This window comes from Toxotes jaculatrix, chromosome 5, assembly GCF_017976425.1.
Source record: "Toxotes jaculatrix isolate fToxJac2 chromosome 5, fToxJac2.pri, whole genome shotgun sequence".
In the NCBI taxonomy this organism is placed as follows: domain Eukaryota; kingdom Metazoa; phylum Chordata; class Actinopteri; family Toxotidae; genus Toxotes; species Toxotes jaculatrix.
In genome coordinates this window covers 8179784-8199356 of record NC_054398.1, presented here as the reverse complement: position 1 = coordinate 8199356, position 19573 = coordinate 8179784, and the positions used below count along the sequence as shown (strand labels likewise).

The 19573-nt window shown below is 43.1% G+C and overlaps 1 protein-coding gene across 2 annotated transcripts in view; it reads left to right on the top strand.

Moving 5' to 3' along the window:
* mical3a (microtubule associated monooxygenase, calponin and LIM domain containing 3a) overlaps nt 1-19573 on the top strand; it is an 84583-nt gene that overhangs the window by 37232 nt on the left and 27778 nt on the right. Inside the window, exons 2-24 of one of the 2 annotated variants that reach the window (XM_041037487.1) lie at nt 2756-3165; nt 3849-4056; nt 4230-4346; nt 4497-4598; nt 5301-5456; nt 5889-5989; nt 7889-8146; nt 8358-8473; nt 8920-9046; nt 9210-9303; nt 9427-9456; nt 10028-10175; nt 11730-11926; nt 12118-12236; nt 12335-12397; nt 12569-12745; nt 13772-13873; nt 16270-16380; nt 16866-16928; nt 17169-17282; nt 17443-17547; nt 17975-18088; nt 18556-18657. In XM_041037487.1, coding sequence (XP_040893421.1) covers nt 2887-3165; nt 3849-4056; nt 4230-4346; nt 4497-4598; nt 5301-5456; nt 5889-5989; nt 7889-8146; nt 8358-8473; nt 8920-9046; nt 9210-9303; nt 9427-9456; nt 10028-10175; nt 11730-11926; nt 12118-12236; nt 12335-12397; nt 12569-12745; nt 13772-13873; nt 16270-16380; nt 16866-16928; nt 17169-17282; nt 17443-17547; nt 17975-18088; nt 18556-18657 — 3003 coding nt within the window. In that variant the 5' untranslated portion in view covers nt 2756-2886. The remainder of the gene's footprint in view (nt 1-2755; nt 3166-3848; nt 4057-4229; nt 4347-4496; nt 4599-5300; nt 5457-5888; nt 5990-7888; nt 8147-8357; nt 8474-8919; nt 9047-9209; nt 9304-9426; nt 9457-10027; nt 10176-11729; nt 11927-12117; nt 12237-12334; nt 12398-12568; nt 12746-13771; nt 13874-16269; nt 16381-16865; nt 16929-17168; nt 17283-17442; nt 17548-17974; nt 18089-18555; nt 18658-19573) is intronic. The other variant, XM_041037486.1, reaches the window with a different exon arrangement.

The window sequence follows — 19573 nt, the reverse complement described above, 5'->3', positions numbered from 1 at the left end:
TTGCTTGCTGGTTGTTGCTGTGGCTGTGCTGGTTCGATTCCTTGGACCAGCAGGAAAAAATGTGGGTGGTGGGAGTGAATGATGTTCATTCACTCCCACCACCCACATTTTTGCTGTCCCCTCCCTCAGTATCCATAGCTGAAGTGCTATTGAGCAATGAAAGTAACCCCCCCCCCAACTGGTTCCTGGGTGCTGCTGCTGCTCACAACTTCTGTGTGTGTGTTCACTGCTTATGGATTAGTTAGATGCAGAGGTCAAATTCCTCTGTGTTTAAGAACATACTAGGCGAATAAAGGATTCTTCTTCTTCTTCTTCCTGCTTGTGGTTGAACACTGCATGAGTAAGAAGACGTGCCAAGAAATGGCTACTGCAAATGTGAGGAGAACACACTGGCCCAATTTTGTTTAGAACATAACCTTGAAATTCTCCTTTGTCTGTGCTCACTCGCAGCATGCTATCCCAGGCCCCCAGCACTTGCCAGACACTACAGAAACTGCAAGCCTGACTGCACATCAATTTGCTCTGCACAGCAATCGACCACAGGATCTTCAGGCCTTGTGGAGATAAACAGGAACAGGCTTAGGATGCCTGATAACTGCTTGAGTGACGTTCATATATTTGCCGTTCCTACTTTTGATCAGGTTACTGTTATTTATTGACAGGCGAATTAAGAACCATCGATTGAGTCATTTGTAATGAATATTGGCTGATTCCTTCTGACACTCGGTCGATCAGAGCATCTCTGTTTTGTTTGTTCAGTCAATGTTGATGCCGTCTGAGCTGTGCTGTCATACAGAGGAACTAGTGCTTGACAGTATTTTGCATATAAACTATTAAAACAATACTACGGGGGGATCCAGCACAGATATGTGTGAGTGCACATACATAACCACAGACACAGCTGCTGCAGGTGCAGATGGCCCTTACAGTTTGTGTGTGTGTATATATTTTTTTTAAGGTTAGAGTCAAACCATGTATGTTCACTCACAGAGGAAATGGTGTAGCTGGTTATATAGTAAATGCTTGTGTTGGAAAAGGGCCCTTTCCGTCTGTGCTGGCACTGCAGCACCTTCAGCCCTGACCCTGACTGACTGACTGAGGCAGAGACAGACCCAGAGCCTGCTGTTTTCACTGCAGCGAGGAGTTGGCAGGGTGTGAAAGGGAGGCCAGCTGACCTCTGTACCTGCCCCCCTTTCATCATGTGTTGCCACTGGGACTGGGACTACATTGGTTTTCATGAACTAGCTCAGCATCCTGGACAGTTGAGCGCAAAGCTCAAGTTTTTACAAAGAGAGAGGTGGAGGGGCTGACAGTGTAAATATTCATGTGTCTCCTTCAGGAAGTAACTGAGCCCTGACTTCAGTGGTGAGTCATTCTTTAGCAAAACAAGGTTAGAGCCCAAACATAAATGTTTAACCTCTTTATTATTGGCAATTCTTCATTTTGATGTCTTACTAATTGCTGCTCTTCAGATGCGTAGCTTCATGTTTGCATATTTCCCAAAATATCAAACTGTTTATTTAATATTTTGTTTATGTCCTAACTGATTTTGATTCTTGAGGTAGTCTTTCTATATGTGAAATGGCAGAGAGTTACGTAAATGATCCTATTTGCTGAGCCACTGAGAATTTCAAACAAGCAAGGCGAGTTTCTGCATCGTTGCCTTGGGAGATAACGTGAACCAGAACCACTGCTTTGGCTGGAAATGTATGATTCAGCAAACAGACTTGATCAAACAAGGTGTTTTGTTTTTTTTTTTTTTTTGCACACCACTTCTGCCACTTTCACCCTTTTCCTCTACATTATCACCCCTTCTATACTTGCACTGATGTTGAGCAAACCTGAGCTTGTAAAGGCTGCTCATGCTGCTAAATACAGTTAGCCAGAGAGCCCATCAAGACATTCCAGTCATGACAGCCGAGAAACAGACGCCAAAGAACATGAATGATCTCGTCCCCCTGGGGGTTAAAAAGCAGAACTCATAAAGCTCTACTGCTGCTGCAAGTCATAGCAGGTAAAACAACAGCAAAAGTCAGCTCTCACTCAGTATTTACGTAGGAAGCTATAACAAACCAGGGGCCGTTTAATCGGGGGAAACTGTTGGCACTATCTGGCTTCTTCTTACTGTTGCCAGTGCATTTTCTTGAATGACTACGATTGTGTTTAGTTTCACAGTGTTGTTTTGGGATGAACTCTCCATTTCCTGTGTCTGGAGAGACATGTCTTCACGCTTGTGCCCTGTGAGTTTCCTGTTTGGCTTTGTCTGGGTTTAGTGCCCTTCCTGTGTCCGGCAGCCTCATTCCTAGAGAGATAAGGGGTTGTTTGAGGTCATGTCGCCGCAGAAGAATGACAGCGAGACATTAAATGCACTGGTCCTGCACTTCATCCTCCTCCTGTTTTGACTGCTTGTCTGACTGGCTGGCATAGTTACGGTTGTTTAGTTAGAGAAGTTTGGGGCCTGTTTTGTTCAGAGGGCGCCAAAAGAGGCAAGTAGTCATAGACATCCTCAGTCATAGAAATCTCATGTTTTCGTCTGTCATGAAGTTCATATAGTCTCTAATTAAAGTTTCGGCTTATGTTGAGATTGGACAGTGTTGATATCATTCATGCATTTGAAAGCTGTAATCTTGTAAGTTTGCTTTTCTGCCCAATTGAAACATGTGGTAATGTTTTATATGGTATTAAACTTTGCAGCTGAATGTTGAATTATCTTCTTTGATTCACTCAGTTTTATTTCTCTTCCTCTTTCTTACAGAATGAAGATGCCTGAGGCCTGAGTTTTTTCAAGTCCTCCACCAGAGAGAGCGTGTTCCAGGGCTGGGGCTGGACCCAGAGACCCCTGCCTTGGGGGTGAAGGGACCTCACAGCCCTGTGTGAGTCTGGACCATGGGGGATGGAGGCGCTGGTGCAACTGGAGGAGATGGGGTGAACCAGTCCCATGTCCTGTTTGACAACTTCGTCCAGGCGACCACGTGTAAGGGCACGCTCAAGGCCTTCCAGGAGCTCTGTGACCACCTGGAACTCAAGCCCACCGAGTACAGGGTCTTCTATCACAAGCTCAAGTCCAAACTCAACTACTGGAAGGCCAAGGCTCTCTGGGCCAAGTTAGACAAGAGGGCCAGCCATAAGGAGTACAAGAAGGGTCGAGCCTGTGCCAACTCAAAGGTAATCCCGCATCAGCAGAGACTGTATGATTCATTTCAGCGCGGTTTTGTTTGTTTCTTGCTTCAGTTGGGTGAGACCTAAAATTTAAATCCCTGGTGTCAAGGAATCATGTAATATGATGCTCATGTTTACCAGCCAGATGGGTGTGTCATAGCTTTACATTGGCTTGTCACCTTCTCTGAGTTTCAGGGTTTACATTGCAGACCCCCCCAAAAAGAGAGAGAACGCTGTAAAAATGCCTGTATTATTATAGAAAAGTTGAATTGACAGCTGTTGAAAGGCTAGCGCAGCTTTGAAATATGATTTACAAATAAAGTTCACTTAACCATGTAATAAAGTTTCCTTTTGGATGGCTTTTAGTTTAGTTTGTCATATCTCATTTTAAACTCATATTCAAAGGAATTCAGACTCAAAGGGAAACAAGAACTGCATATCATCAAAAGCGGGAAGTGAACCTTTCCCGATTGAACAACTAAAGGGTGTTAGGGAGCTACACTGCAGGTGCCTTTTCCTTTTTTTTTTTTTATTTTCTAAAGAAGTGAGACGTGAGGTGTTAAAGGGTGGGTGTCAAGTTGCAGTGAGAATAGGTGGGTGTTCAGCAGAGATGGCCAGTGACTCTGCTCTGATGTAGTTTCCCACATGTGCAGCTCCTGAGGCTCATTCATCAACATCTGTGTCTCTAGTGTCTGATCATTGGCGCAGGGCCATGCGGCTTACGTACAGCCATCGAGCTGGCTTTCCTGGGGGCCAAAGTGGTGCTGCTGGAGAAGAGAGACGCCTTCTCCAGGAACAATGTGCTGCACCTCTGGCCCTTCACCATCCAGGACCTCAGGGGCCTCGGGGCCAAGAAGTTCTATGGGAAGTTTTGCGCCGGTGCTATCGATCATATCAGTAAGTACACAAGACAAATTTTGCTTTCCTTTGCTTACACTTCTTAATATGTAGCTCATATTTGCTTGTATCTGTAGGTTTTGTTGCTTTGTAAGCATTTGGAAGCTGCATTTTGGGGGTTGTGTTGTTCTTACCTCACTTGACTTTTGTTCCTCTCTGTCTTTGTATTGCAGGTATTCGTCAGCTTCAGCTAATGCTGCTCAAAGTGGCTCTCCTGCTGGGAATTGAGATCCATGTCAACATAGAGTTCAAGGGTCTTATTGAACCCCCGGAAGATCAAGAGACCGAAAGTAAGTGAGCCAAGCTGCTGCCAGACCAGCCCAAGAAAAATGAATGGAAGAGAGCATGTGTTTCGTCAGAGAACGGATCTGTCAGAGGCTTTGAGTCTGGCTCCATTGATGCATTTCTGTCTGATTACACATGCAACTGTGTTTTCTTAGAAATAGGCTGGAGGGCTGAGGTCCACCCCAAGACACACCCTGTCAGCGAGCTGGAGTTCGATGTCATCATTGGAGCAGATGGAAGGAGAAACACGTTACCAGGCAAGTCTGCGCGCACACTCCGGGAGTAACGCATGAGTAATGCAGATTGTCCTTGACTAAACAAGGAGAGCACAAACAGCACTGCTTGTTTGTTTCTTCATGTGGACTTAGAGGTCAGTCATAACGATTATGATCTCACTTGTGCACAGCTGTGGTCGGGGGGCCTGACCTCACTCCGCTCCTCACGCATGAATGAGCATTTGTGCACATCTGTGTGCGTGTGTGTGTGTTGTTTGTTTGTTTGTTTGTATCTGCCTGCTACATCCAGCTTCAGAGAGTGTTTGCTCTCCCAGCAGAGCAGAATAGGAATTGTTGAATTGGCTGTCTGTTTCCTCTGTGAGTGTTTGGCCCTCACACTCAGCCGCACTGGCAAAGGGAACCCCATGTGGAGTTAGAGTTCCGTGACCCCTCTCTGTACCACTGACTGCAGCATTAATGAAGGGGAACAGCAGGCTCCCTCTGGGATAACCATGAACTACACAGCTTCAAAAGCTAGAAAGTTGTTTATGATACAGAACAACTGGTTGTATTTATGATGTCCAGTATGTATTTGCAGGGTTTGACATGTTGTGAAAGGAAATATAAGTTGGCACATTAAACTTTGTTTTGTGATTTGAGCATTTGCTCTCTGGTCTGGTTTGGTGCACCCTGATTCCTGACCTTTAGGTCACAAGCTGTCCGCTTCCTCCCTGTAATCCCCAGGGTTTCGGCGAAAGGAGTTCCGCGGCAAGCTTGCCATTGCCATCACTGCTAACTTCATCAACAGGAACACGACAGCGGAGGCGAAGGTTGAGGAGATCAGCGGTGTGGCCTTCATCTTCAACCAGAAGTTCTTTCAAGACCTCAGAGAAGCAACAGGTCTGCTACAGCTCCACTTTCCTGCATTTCTTTACTTTACAGGGATTTTATGTCTTTTATTAAGGCAGCTGTTTGATACAGGGACTTAAGATACAGCTTTAAACATTAAAACAGTTTGATTTTTTTTTTTTTTTTGGGTATTGGTAATTGTAAGAACAGCTAGTTCCTAAAATGAGTAGGTGCCAAAAAATAAAGGTAAATAGGACGAATTTGTCAGCTCATCCAATTAAAATGCTTAACGCTAGGTTTGATGCCAAGCCTGTCTGCGGTTTATTGCTGACATGACGATGTCCCCGGGGCTTTGGTTATGTGCTCTGAGTCGCGTAATTGCCACTCTTGTCCTCTAATGACGACATGACAGTCAGCTATGGCAATAAGGAAAAAGGGCTGTGCTTGGTATGTAACAATACGTCTTTCTATCCGTCTTTTTAGGTATTGACCTGGAAAACATTGTCTACTACAAGGATGACACGCACTACTTTGTGATGACTGCCAAAAAACAGAGCCTGCTGGAGAAAGGAGTCATTCTGCATGTGAGTGATCAAAGACCTAGGGCTCAGTGTTTGTGTGTGCATTTAAGAGACAATTGTTGAATCTCATTCTGTCTCTCTTTAGTAAACTTAAAGGCTATAGGCACGCACAGACCGACAGAATAACAAGTCTGTCTGACTGCCTCTCCTTTTTTCTTTCACTCTCTCTTTCATTCTTTCAGTCTTTTATTCTCTCTCTGTTTTTGCCCAGTATCAGCCTAATGATCTAACCAAGCCAACAGGAGCAAACAGGCCAACTCAAGCAGACTTACTAAGTGTTTGTGCCCTCGCTATACACGGTAGTTTCCTTTCCCTGGCCGCCTTCCACAGGAAAGTGGAAAGATGAATGTTTTTTAACATTTCTACACAAGCATTACTGAAGGTGTGCTGTGATTGTGGGGTGGCAGTCATCACTTTGCCTCAGATCATTTTAGCTGTCTTACATATTTTGGTGTCCCTGTTCGTGTGTGTGCAAGTCTGTGTTTGTTTTCATGGTGAGCTGATGACATTAATGAGGTTTTGGGTATACACTGAGGTCTGAAGCCAGCGGGGATTTGGAGTCAGTACGCACATGTTAATGAAAAGGCATAACTTACTGAAACTGGTTTTTGATAGGAAGTCCTAGACTGATCCTTTTATAGCTATGAAAATGACTCTGCGCTGCCCCTTGGAAATGGATAGAGGAAGGGTGGGAGGGTTGGCAAAGGGGCAGTGAGTACACACAGTTCAAAGCAAACCAAAAAAAAACCAAAAAAAAAAAACCCAATTAATATCTTCCACTACCCTGCCCTTCCCTTCCCCTCACCCAACATCACCACCTCCACCACCAGCCTGGCCGGGACGACCAGGGAACTTGAAGATGGAAGAATGTGCCCCTCATCACCACCACCACCCTCTGTGAAAACATGTCACTTTGAAAGCATGCAGTGATTTGATGCTACATGTTGGAGAGACTTGTGAACAGCACAGTTTTTTCCACTGCAAGTCCCTGGGCCTCTTAGTAGCACGGTGAAGTTACAGAGGCACCTTGAAATGATAACTTACTGTACAGATCTTATATTACCTCTTCCATGAATGTTTATCTGGTGAGTCTTTAGTTGCTCTTGCTCTTGCTCTTATAGCATACCATACAATAAATTGGCTGGCCCAGACAAGAACCTTGTGGTAATTTTACAATTATTCGAATGTCCAGTACAAATTCAAGGTTATCACAACACAAACCACAACTTTTTTGTTTGCTTTTACAATTGTAGCAGGGACTATTTACAGTATTTTTCTGTAATTGCTTCTAGGAACTAATTTTAGTTATGCTCCCTGAGTATCTGAGTGGCGCACTCACCACACAAATACCTAGATGTCACTGAGATTTTAGAATAAAGGTTTTTTTTTTTTTTTTTTGCTCATGCACAGCCTGCCTTGTGGTTTTTATAAATCTGTGCATGTGTACTATTTTTACACATATTCTCCTACCACAAGAGTCTGGGAAAGAATGAGTAAAATCTGCCCCTGAAAGACTGACCAAGCTTGATCCAGTCATGTATTTCTTTAAGTGGGATAATCTTGTAAAATGTATATCTCATCTGAGATCAGTTGTTGGCTTTCACATCAACATGACAGCTGTGTGAGGCATAAGTCTTTCAGGCTGCACTTGGCAAAGTGAACCCTTCATTAATATTATTTTGTCTGTCAGTTAACTCCCTGTTGTTTGTATGTCATGACACTTCATCATGTATTATTGTCATGTATTGTTATAAACATGTCTTCATCTTCAGCTTTCCTCCACAGCTGCACACAAATTTCTTTCATATGCTGAGCAAGGCACTTCCAGAACTGTTGATTTTTTAGCCTGTGACTCTTTGATTACATTTTTCTGGACATCTCATTCTCGTGTCTCTCCTGTAGGACTATGCAGACACAGAGCTGCTGTTGTCCAGAGCTAATGTAGACCAGGCCGCCCTGCTGTCCTACGCCCGGGAGGCTGCGGATTTCTCCACCAGCCACCAGCTTCCCACACTGGACTTTGCCATCAACCACTACGGCCAGCCCGACGTAGCCATGTTTGACTTCACCTGCATGTACGCCTCTGAGAACGCCGCCATGGTGCGCCAACGCAATGGCCACAAGTTGCTGGTGGCACTGGTGGGAGACAGCCTGTTGGAGGTGAGAGATAAAGACAGAGATTTTGAAAGATTTTCAAGAGACTAGCTTTTATTCTTTTTCTTTTTTTTTTTCTTTTTTTCTTTTTCTATTCTCAAGTTCAAGTTGTCCTTTAAATCTTGTGTCACACTCCGACCCCTTTTGTTACTCCATGTCCTTGGTTCTTCTGTGGCCATATTTGGTTGTTGAACGTGGTGTTCACTGTTGTCTCCAGCCCTTCTGGCCCATGGGCACTGGCATCGCTCGAGGTTTCCTGGCAGCCATGGACTCTGGCTGGATGGTGAAGAGCTGGGCTCAGGGAAAAACCCCTCTCGAGGTGCTCGCTGAGAGGTGAGGGTGTGGATACACTGATGCACACACACCAAACACATTATACTCTGTTCTTGTTCTAACATTTAAACACTCGTGCACACACACACACACACACGCACACACATACACACACACACATACACACACACACATACACATTCAGGCACATGTTCCCTCTCTTCAAACACACCCTTTTATCTCTAAGTGCTTTACTAGGAAATGTGCCTGTATGTGATTTTAAGCATCAGTCCCACCTCTGCTAATACAAATGGGATAAGAGGCCCTCATAAGAACTGAATGGAATGTGACTCCTCTGCTCTGCAGTAACTCTCTGTGCCCTTTAATAACAATGTTAATATGATTTCTTTATGTATTGCCATCTTCTTATATTTTATTTCCATTAATAAAACACTGCCTGTACAATGAATGGGATTGTGTTACAGAGTTTTTCTTCTGTCCATTAGGGAGAGTATATACCGTCTACTGCCCCAGACCACACCAGAGAACGTCAGTAAGAATTTCAGTCAGTACAGTGTGGATCCAACCACACGTTACCCCAACATTAGCCTTAACTTCCTCAAGCCCAGCCAGGTGAGAATGACAGCCAACAGTCCCAGGCGTCCCATATAAAAGTCAAGGATACTGTGACTGTTCGATGAAATGTGTGCATAAATATTTGGATAACACAAGTTTTGGTCATGTGACACAGTATGTTTGGGATTTTAGAAATGTAGTGTTTATGCGTATGTTGCAGGTGCGACACCTCTTTGACACTGGGGAGTCGAGGGAAATGCGCATTGAAATAGAGAACGTTATCAACACGTCAACTCCCAAGCTGGCCAGGAATGGTTTGTATCTCTTGCGTTTTATTCGTGTTTAAAGACGCGCTCAATGTGCTTCTTGATCGGTGTAGGATTTTGCTGCAATCACTGTTGCTGAAATGTAATAATAAAAAACTATTTTCACTCTAGAAATTTGCCTGCTTGACAAGCAGTTGCAAGGTAACACAAAGTCCAAATGCATGGTGTTGCTTTTCAGGGATTCCTAATAGTTTTAACAGTTTTAAAAAGTTTACCTGCTATGTATTTATGAATGAATAATATGAACTGAATCCTGGAATGATGGAACTTTGTGGATGGACTGATTGCAGCCTATAAAAATTCCTTTGTGTCTACTAACTCGGCCATTGGTTCTCTCCCTGGTTATATTCAACACTTAAAGTCCCTTCAAGCTCGTTTAAAGGTTTCCTGTGAATTCTGCATCCTCTCCTAACCTCTCATTTGCATCCTTTTTCACCTTTACATCATATTTTTTTTTTCTCTCACAGTTCATAGTATTTCTACCTGACTGGCTGGTTGAAACTTGTACTAACATTGATGATGGGGCCATAGATGATGAAACTTTATAATCCTAAGCTCAGCCTTGCCTCACCAAGGCCATGAGATTGCTCAGCAAGAGATGTGTAGTGCTTTCCAGAATGTAACAGTTTGTATTTCTTGCCGTGTTTAATACAGATTCAGTTCCTAATTCTTTAACATCAAGCTTTTTCATTTTCTCTTTCTGCCATACCAGAATCCATAGCTCGATCTAGTAAACTGCTCAACTGGTGCCAGAGACAAACCGAGGGCTACAGGAATGTTAATGTAACAGACCTTACCATGTCTTGGAAGAGCGGTCTGGCCCTGTGTGCCCTCATCCACCGATACAGACCGGATCTCATGTGAGTATCTGAAAGAAATACGCGCAAGAGCTTACATAACACGGAGCTCCGATTAACACAGATGGTAAATTTGTTTTGCAATTTGTGGACTTTTGCAAACTCTGCCAAGTGTATTCCATTGTGGTTAGAATGAAAGGGTTAAAACTGCTGCGGTGCCTGGAATGACTGGCCTGCTGTGTTAATGTGAGTGTGTTGGTTGCAAATGATGTTTACTGTCTGCTTGGGACCTTGGTTTTGGACGGTATATCACTGTAAATGAGGTGACAGCTACCAGTCATAGAGGCCTCTTGGGTCACTTAAAGGAGCCTTCCTCATATTCCCACTCTCCTCCCACACGCACAAACACACACATATACATAAACTGTCTCCTTACCCTCATGCACTCTATAAACAACACAGTCTCCATCCACATTGCCTAATGCAGTTTGCTACCCTCTGGAGGCAACGTGGCAATTAACATTATAAGCTATTAGCGTCTGTGTCCTGCCTGACCTTTACCAAGTGGTGCAGCAGTTGTGCTCTGCTGCCTTTGATAGGCCAGATGATGGGAGGAGGGGAGGGAGGCTGATGACTGGAGGTACCTTGGGAAAACCGCATTCACGTGTACGCAGTGTACATGACGAATGCTGAGGAGGATTGAGTGGAGGAGTCCATTCTCTGCCCGATGTGATGTTCCAGTGCTAATGCCTTTAAATTGACTGTATGTGCAGTTGAAACATATTGATGGGCCATGTTAATGGTATTTTCAGCTGTAGTATAACGACATTTACAGTAATGCTTGCTGTAACTTGGACAGTAGCCTGCTGTACAGAAATGCTTCTTCATTTGTGCGGGTAATTCAGGCTCACTGATAACCAGAGGCACCACTTAGTTTCCATTATTTCCAAAACTGCTGGAAAGCAGCGTCTGGAAAATATCTCTTAAAGGACCATATGTAGGTTTAGGCGAATCTTTTGGGGGGCATGGTGGTGCAGTGGTTAGTGCTGTCACCTCACAGCAAGAAGCCTGTTTGCATGTTCTCCCCGTGCACTGGGCCTGTCCTCCATGGGTACTCCAGTTTTGTCCCATGGTCCAAAGACATGCAGATTAGGGAAACTGGTGACAGTCATGGGGTTCAAATAAACTTTCTTTAATGTAAATAAAATAAACTAATTTTATGTAAAAAAAAAATTGTGAATACTCCTGCCAACCACCCCCCCCCCCCCCCCCCCCCCAAAAAAAAAATATTAAAAAGCCATATAATAAAACAAACTGTCAAATATAAGTATTGGTTTTTTTTTTGTCCTTCCGGTTCCACTATTAAAACGAGCAATCACAACCACAACCTAACTTGATGTTGAAAATCTTCGTAGCCTGTTTTGTTTCGTGTTACATTTACAGGAGGGAGCAACACAGATTAAGATCAGAGATGAATGCTGATAGTTTTATGATTAGCTTTTTCTGTTTGTCCCCTATCTCGGATGTTTCATTTACCGGTCCTATCATGCCCCGTGTCATTCCAACATTGTCTTTTGACCTTTCTCTCTCCTTCCCCTTCCTTCTCCTTGCCCTCAGTGACTTTGACTCATTGGACGAGCGAGACCAGGAGAAGAACAACCAGTTGGGTTTTGACGTGGCGGAGAAGGAATTTGGCATCTCGCCCTGCATGACTGGCAAGGAGATGTCTTCTGTGGTGGAGCCAGACAAACTCTCCATGGTCATGTACCTCAGCCAGTTCTATGAGATGTTTAAGGACACAGTGCCACCTGGAGGTGAGAGCTGGTGATACAGTACAGGACTGTTTGTTCTGTAATCTGGTTTTGGGAAGTCTGTGTAATTACAGAAGTGTCATTTTCTGACAGATGCTGTGAAATAATAATTACCTGTAATCCTGAGAGGATTTTAAAGTGCTTTTTCAGTGCTTGCTCATAACCTACCATTTTCTCTGTGGATTTTTGTTCAGATAACCACAACTTGAGTCCTGAGGAGAAGGCGGCATTGATAGCCAGCACCAAGTCTCCCATCTCGTTCCTTAGCAAACTTGGTCAGAGCATAGCGATATCCAGGAAACGAAATCCAAAGGTCAGCGCGCCGTTGATTTCTTAAAACACCAAAAATGCCACTTCACCATTTCATTGTTTTGCCTCGAGTTAAAATAGCTCATAACATGTCATCAACAGGACAAAAAAGAGAAGGATGTAGACGGTTTGGGGAAGAGGAGGAAAACCAGTCAGTCTGAAGATGTGAGTAGTTTTGACAGCAAAGCGTCTCAGATGCTGCGCTTGTGATTACTGTTTGAGCAGTTTATCCTACCAGAACAGACTAATTAATCCCACTAGACTGACAGCAGCAGACAAAGAAAGGAGAAACAAATTAAAAAAAAACAAAAAACGTTTTTTCCTGTCTTCCCACAGGAGGAGGTGTCCAGGACCGGTCGTGACGACAGGCCGTCTGTCCCTGCCATCCTGTCGGAGAGAAAAATGGACTGTGCTGCTGTAGGGAATAACAACAAAGTCAAGGTCATGGCCACACAGCTACTCGCCAAGTTTGAGGAAAACGCCCCGGCCCAGCCCACAGGACTCAAAAGACAGGTATGGAGGAAGTCACATGATTTATTTTGTGGTATTATTACATCTGGTGGTGGTGGAAAAAGTTTTCCACTCTGGGAAGATTGGGCAGCAGGGGAAAGATGTTCGGACTTTGTCGGAATTCAGATTACTTTTTGCACATCATTCATTGTGGTTCGTTTTTCCCCACAGTTAATATTTTGATGAACATGAGGATTTCATATTGTATGACGGGGTCTCTAGTCACATGATGGATGAACTGTAGGCCACTGCATTAATGAGCTCAGATCCAGAATGCTAATATTGGTCAGGCTGGGTATTGTTCCGAGGTCATGTAGGCGGCCTCACTGTGCTGACTAGGTCTTGGAGGGCTTGGGTGAACTGTATCACCAAGCACTGGTTTTCTTGATACTGAGGACCAACGGAGCAGTGGGAGGGAGATGTGGGCTGCGGGAACACTAGACAGTATTGTTGAAGGAGAGAAAGACGACTTTCAACTGTTACAGACTGAAAAAGCGTCTTGTTACTGTGTGACTTGAAATTGCTGCTTCTGATTTGATGTTTGTTGATTTTTTTTTTATAGATTATGTTTGTTTATTGCTTTTGCCGTCAGATGTCTATGAAAATAGCTGATTAGATGATTATCTTGGTCCAGAACTTAATAGTGGGTAAAGGATTTATAATTGCCAAATTGTGCAGCAGTTGCTTGGCTGTAGATACACTGACTGTATATATATATATTTTCTCTCTCTTCATTTATTAATGATGTGTATTCTGCATAATATCTGTAAGCGTTACTATAAATGTAACACAACTTCTCCCAGCATGACCTTCTTGTGACTCTTAGTCATTTCCTTATTATTTTTGAATGCTTATTTTCCAACCACTGCGACCACTGTGCATCTGATTCACTTCCCTTTTTTCCCCCCCCGTTTTTCTCTCTCCTTGCCTCCATCTCCCATCATGGACCTTTTCATGATGCCTTGCATGGTTATTCTGGCCCTCTTACTGGCCTCGCTCGCTGTCCCTCATCTGCACTTGGCCACAAAGGGGGACTCTCTGCCCAATCTGGACCGCCTTTTCCCCCCCTCCCCGCCCCAAACCCCCATGAATGAGCCAGTGCGCCTGGCACCTGTCCCAGCATGGAGAAAGGTAAAGAGTGGAATCCGCTCCACCCTTATCCCCTTAGAGACTAACAGCTAGACTGACCATCTAACCATATGTCTCTGTGGTGTGTCATAGTGGCGACAGATTGCAGATCTGTAGTGTCAGATTTGATGGAATTAACTCAATAGGTCAGGTTCTTGGAAATGTGTTTGGTAGTTAACAAAATCGTGTGAGTGTTTTAACTTCTAAATAGAAAAACTGTAGCCGTGGAGCTTTGTGTGTTTGTGTCTGAGAGAGAGTGCACCACCGTCATGGCCTTGCTTCTCCTGTCCTGGTTCAGAGACGCACACAGCAGCAGGAGCAGCTGAGCATTCGCTACAAAGAAATGATCAAGTGTCAGACGCTGCCCAACAGAGGGGAGCAGGTATGCTGCCCTGGTAGTCCTCCAACTCCTTCCACTTCCCATTAAATCCAGGTTCACCCTCCTATGATGATGATGAAAATAGATTGGTGTTCCAGTCGGCGAAGGTAGCCTCACCGAGCCAGACAGCATCTTATGAGAATCAGTCTACGACACGAGAGGCAGAGGAACATCCGCTTCAGACAAATTAGGCCCCAAGCTGATCAAACAATGAAATACAAAATACGTGTTATGATTGTTTCATCGCTCCAAAATCAACTGTTCAGCTGTTTAAAGTAGGTGTTTCAAATTCTGAAATGGCACGGCCTATTTCATGCCTCAGATGTTGATTTTGATAGGAGGTAGTTTTAGTTTTCAGGATTTTGTGGAGAGATAGAAATAGTCCTCCAAAACAGGTCCTTAGTAATCTAATTTAAATTTGTAGGTAAAGGTCATTTTGTGTCGATTGAGCAGTTAGTTGGTCTAATCAGATGTTGGAAGGGTTCATAAGGGTTCAGAACACAACAATAAAAATGACAGTGCGTGGTTATAAAAAGTTAACAGGCCAATATAGCTGTAATATTCAAACACAAAAATATATCATTTACATAATAATGTGCAGCCAGCTCTTGTTGGCAGTTAAAGGTACCCTGTGGAGTTTCTTTCTAAACAAACAAGTTTACATTCACTGTTTCTCACCAAAGCACATTATGTTAATTCATAACAAATGCGCTGAATGCATGAATGGTTAAAAACTCTACAGGGTACATTTAATCATTCTGATCTTTATAAGGTATTTAAACTTTGAGTGTGCAGTATGAAAAAAAATTTAATTGTGGCCAGATAATGATGGAAACAGAAACGGTAATCCTCTTCAGTGATGTCTACCTTCTCCCTCTTTCTTGTCACATTACTTTTTAATAACTTGTGAGCTCCCTTTAAGAGTTCCCCTGCTAAAATTGATTCAGCCCTCCCTATGGAAGTAGATGCAGTTAAGGTTGTTATTTTGTTAGCCAACAGTCCTGCTTATAGGTGCACAGAAACATTGCTTAGAAATTAGTAAGATCCTGTGCTACATTCACTGTTGCAGCCTCAGTAGAGGACCGGCTGCCCTGCCTTGTTGTCACACTGCTTTATTGTTTTCCCCTGTGAATAGCTGAATCAGCACATCTAAGTGCCAGAGCCAGTTTTCTCCCGCTGGTGCTTAGACAGTTGTCTTTTTTTTTTCTCTTGTCACTAGATTAAGCATTCGTATCACAGGCATTGATTTAAAGCCACAGGCTCTGCCTTTTAAAGGGATTTAATTCTCTGCTGTTCTTAAATGTCCTCATGCTGCAGAGTAAGTCTCTTGCTGCAGCGTAAATTAGCTGAAAGTCAGTTGTAAAGACTGGACGTAATTGTGATAATCCTAACTACTGGGATTGAGTTTTTTTAAGCCTCTCTTATATAGAGTGGTTTTTCATATATATTATTTTTTGCCCTCTTTTCATAAAGTAAATCCCTCTTCATTCCGTGTTATTATGATTTTTTTTTTACAACTTTTTTATCCTGTAATACAGTGATATAAGTTCCCATGCAACAGCTTTAAGCTTTATATCATAGTTAATTACCACACTGGTGAATTATTTTCCCTTTTGTCTCCCTGACAGGCATTTTTTTAAAAAGTATTTTATTTCGCCATATGCACCTAGCGGATGATCTTTTTTTCTCGGTATGTGTATGGAAATGTGTGTGCCAGTGTGTCAAGCATTACTATTGGTGCTTGTACTCTATTGTAAGTGAACCTAACAAAGAGAAGCAGAACAGCACACTAATTCTTTTAACCAAATGGATTACTAATTTGGCGTTGGAGGCGTACACAAACATTTTTAATTAGAATTTCTCTCGGTTTTACAAGTTTTTGCATTAAAATGTATCATCCAACTTTGATTGACAAGGAAAAACGGGTGTAAACATTCATCTTTGCATTAGCTCATCATTTTCGTCCTCATCCTCATCACCTCCTGCTCAAATCTGCTGTTCCTGTTCCTCATCTCTCAAGGCCAGAAGTGGTGCAGACCAACTGTCCAGCTCGGGCTCTCGGAGCTGCCCAAAGAAAACCATTCTGCTCCCTTCTTCCTCCTCCACTTCCTCGCTCTCTCTTCACTCAGAGGTGACACACAGTCTGCTGTATCTGTCTGTTTGTGTTTGTCTATCTCTGCCATAAATCCATGGCCAGTGCCCCCTTTAACTCCCTGTATTTATCTCCACAGCCAGTCTTCCTAATTATGTCTGCTGTATCTCAGCCTTGACCTCTGCAGTGTGTAGCATAAAAAAAAAAAAATGCTGCATTTCCCCAAGTGAACCTACTAGAGAGGTCACAGTATGTTTGTTTCCCTGTGAGTGGGTAGTGTGTGTGTCATTATCAGACGAGCTGCTTGTTTTTCTGCTGAAGGTTACGTTGTTGGGATGTGACGGCTTGTAAATAAATGTAGACTCAGGGGACCTTGGGTGGTTTTAACTGTCAGGCGTTGTCAGAGATTCAAACAAGCTGTTCTCTAAAAGTGACAGTCAACAACTCCTTTTTGTAACAGTCTGTTTATGCTCGAAACCAAAGTGTTAATACAGTACGTGTGTCTGCTCATTTCTGCCTCCAAGCATTTGCGTAGAAGTCCGGAGGAAGAGGAACTTGAATACTACGAAAGGCCTCAGAAATATGGGGTAGAGTAAACGAGTGATTTGCATGGATGTGGATTCAGCTTGTCACTTCTCTCTCTGTTGTTTGTGGTTGGATTTTTTTTTGTTTGTTTTAATGAGATAAAAGTTGGAGTTGCTGTAAACAGACACCTGTATGGAACAAACCAGGTTTTTCCTCCTCCTAATAAAACCATGGTTATTAAAAGCACTCAACCATTAGCTGCACCCACTCAGCATCAAGTCTCAATAGAGCTTCCTTGGCAGGAATGGGAGCCACTGCACCTGACAGACCCAGGACCCATTCACATACCTGGTATACAGGAGAGGGCTGACCGCCTGATCTCAAAGTTTAAGGGCCGACCTGACAAGCCACCAAAGGTGAACACCATGCATGGACGGTTTTTGTGCGAACATGGTTTCCAGTGTTGGGTATTTTTATCTTTACATGTGCAAAAAAAAAACCTTGCTATTGGTGTACATTTGCACTTTCTTTCAAGTCTAATGCCCTCTTCCAACCATCCCTCTTTTCTCCCCGGAGCCTAAGAAAAAGCCCTCCCATTTCTTTTTAGAGCAGTGGTACTTGTCCCGAGGCCTAACTAAGAGTCCTGGTTCACCACTATCCTCTCCTGACTCTTCCAGAAAGGTTAGGTTTGTGGTGCTGTGGACTCTTTCACACATCATCCTCTGTTGTACTAAGAAATAACCTCATTTAAAAGTTTTTACTTTGAGCTCAGACATGACTTGTAGGCTCACTCGAGCTTGTTCGGTTCTTGTTTATTTATCTCGAGTGTAGTCTGTTTGTTTCTGCTGGGCCTTTCTGCTAGATATCCTTACTAACTGCAGGGCATTGCTTTCATAGTTTACCCACTCAGGCTTTCTTTACTACAAAAATTAAAGACTGTCAGCTGGGACTATGAAAACAATGGCTAACAAACTATCTATGGTCTGTACCACAATGACAAGCTTTTCGGAAGGCAGATTGTGTTTGGAAACCACAAAAAAGACAGAGAATAGCTACATTTTCCTCCTCGTATGTCCCTTTGGTGATTATATCATCTATTTCTCTGCAGGAGTCAGCAAGGCCTCTGCATTCTGATGACCAATTGCCCTTATATGTGCTTAGTATTCAGGAGAGAGCCAAGCAACTTGCCACTCAGTTTGAGGGCAAGCCAGTCGGGCCACAGGTGAAATTTCCCGTTAATACAGACAGCTTACAGACAGTTTAGGATTTATGCATGTTGATATAGGAACTCAAGTTTTTGGCAGACATGTCCTGTTGGTCACCTTTACCTTTTAGGAGTGGACACCAATGTACAACGTTCAATATAAATAAAATGGTCAATACACATTTTTAATAGTGTTTTTTATACTAGACAAAATATAAAATAAAGGTATTTGGGAAATTAAAAGGTTTAGTATAAGTACATTGAATAATTTAAGTGATGTATGTGTACACATACCAATAATAGGTCAAAACATTGTTAAATTTGGCTGAATTATAAAAGCCAGCATTGGCAAAACCTACTACTATTATGTACTTGTATGTTCATAATAGGTTCTTTGATTGTTAACTGAACATTTGTTCATTCAGACTTCTTATTTTAACTTTACTACACTGCTAACTACTCTCCTCTCCCCCTCTTTTGTGGAGCCTAAGAAAAAGCCCTCACGTTTTTTTATGGAACAATGGCACCTGGCCCGATCCCAGAGTCCCCCTGATTCCCCCCTCTCATCCTCTGAGACCTTGAGACAGGTAGTCACTTCACACTTGGAAGGAATGGAGTGTGGTGCACGCTAACACGCTACACCTGCACTTGGTCTTTCGGGAAGTTACGTAGGTCAAGAACAAAGGTTGCTTAACACGGCTTAAGCTCACCTGAGACCTGCTTTAATAGCTGGCTGCACGTTGTGAAGTCTGAAATAACTTGTTTGTAACTTGTTAATTGTTTACTGTGGTTGTTGTGATAAATATGTGGGAGAGTAATCCATCCGTGTGACTGTGACTCTATCTGATCTTAATATATTCTTAGCTTTGGCGTGCTTAAACTCATTATAATTCCCACAGTTATTTTGCCAAGGGAGTCCCAAGTAGTTGCTTTGGGTTGTAAGAACAGCTTGGTGGCAGAAACCTCGTCTAAGTGTATCTCCCATGTTGATGCACACGTCCAACTGTGGCAGAGTAACAACTTAGCAGTGGGACTGCAGCACAGCAAAACATGCCCAAATCTCATCTACGCTAGGAGATTTCATGGCTTAGTTTGGCTCATACTACATGTGACCTCAATTCTCCTCCTATGAAGCTTACTTTGGAGTTTCAATAGACTGAAGCCTAATCCTGGTATAGGATAATTCAGGATTTAAAACTACAAAACAGTTTGTTGACTGCTTTCTGAATTCAGATAATAACAAACCATTTAGAATTTCTCCTTTCCAGCATTTTCATTTTGTTCGTAAGTGTTGTTCGGTTTAACAGTGCAGCGCCTCTGTGTATGTGTGTGCGCGCGCATGTGAATGAAAAATGCATGACTGCCTTACACGAGTGTGTAAGCACATATAGTAGTCTTCTTGAACAGTTTATATTACAGGAGCACGAGTCTGCTCAGTTGCTGTTGTCTGATATCCCATATCTAATAGTAATGCTCTTTGTTGGCAAGTAAAGGCACCCGGGA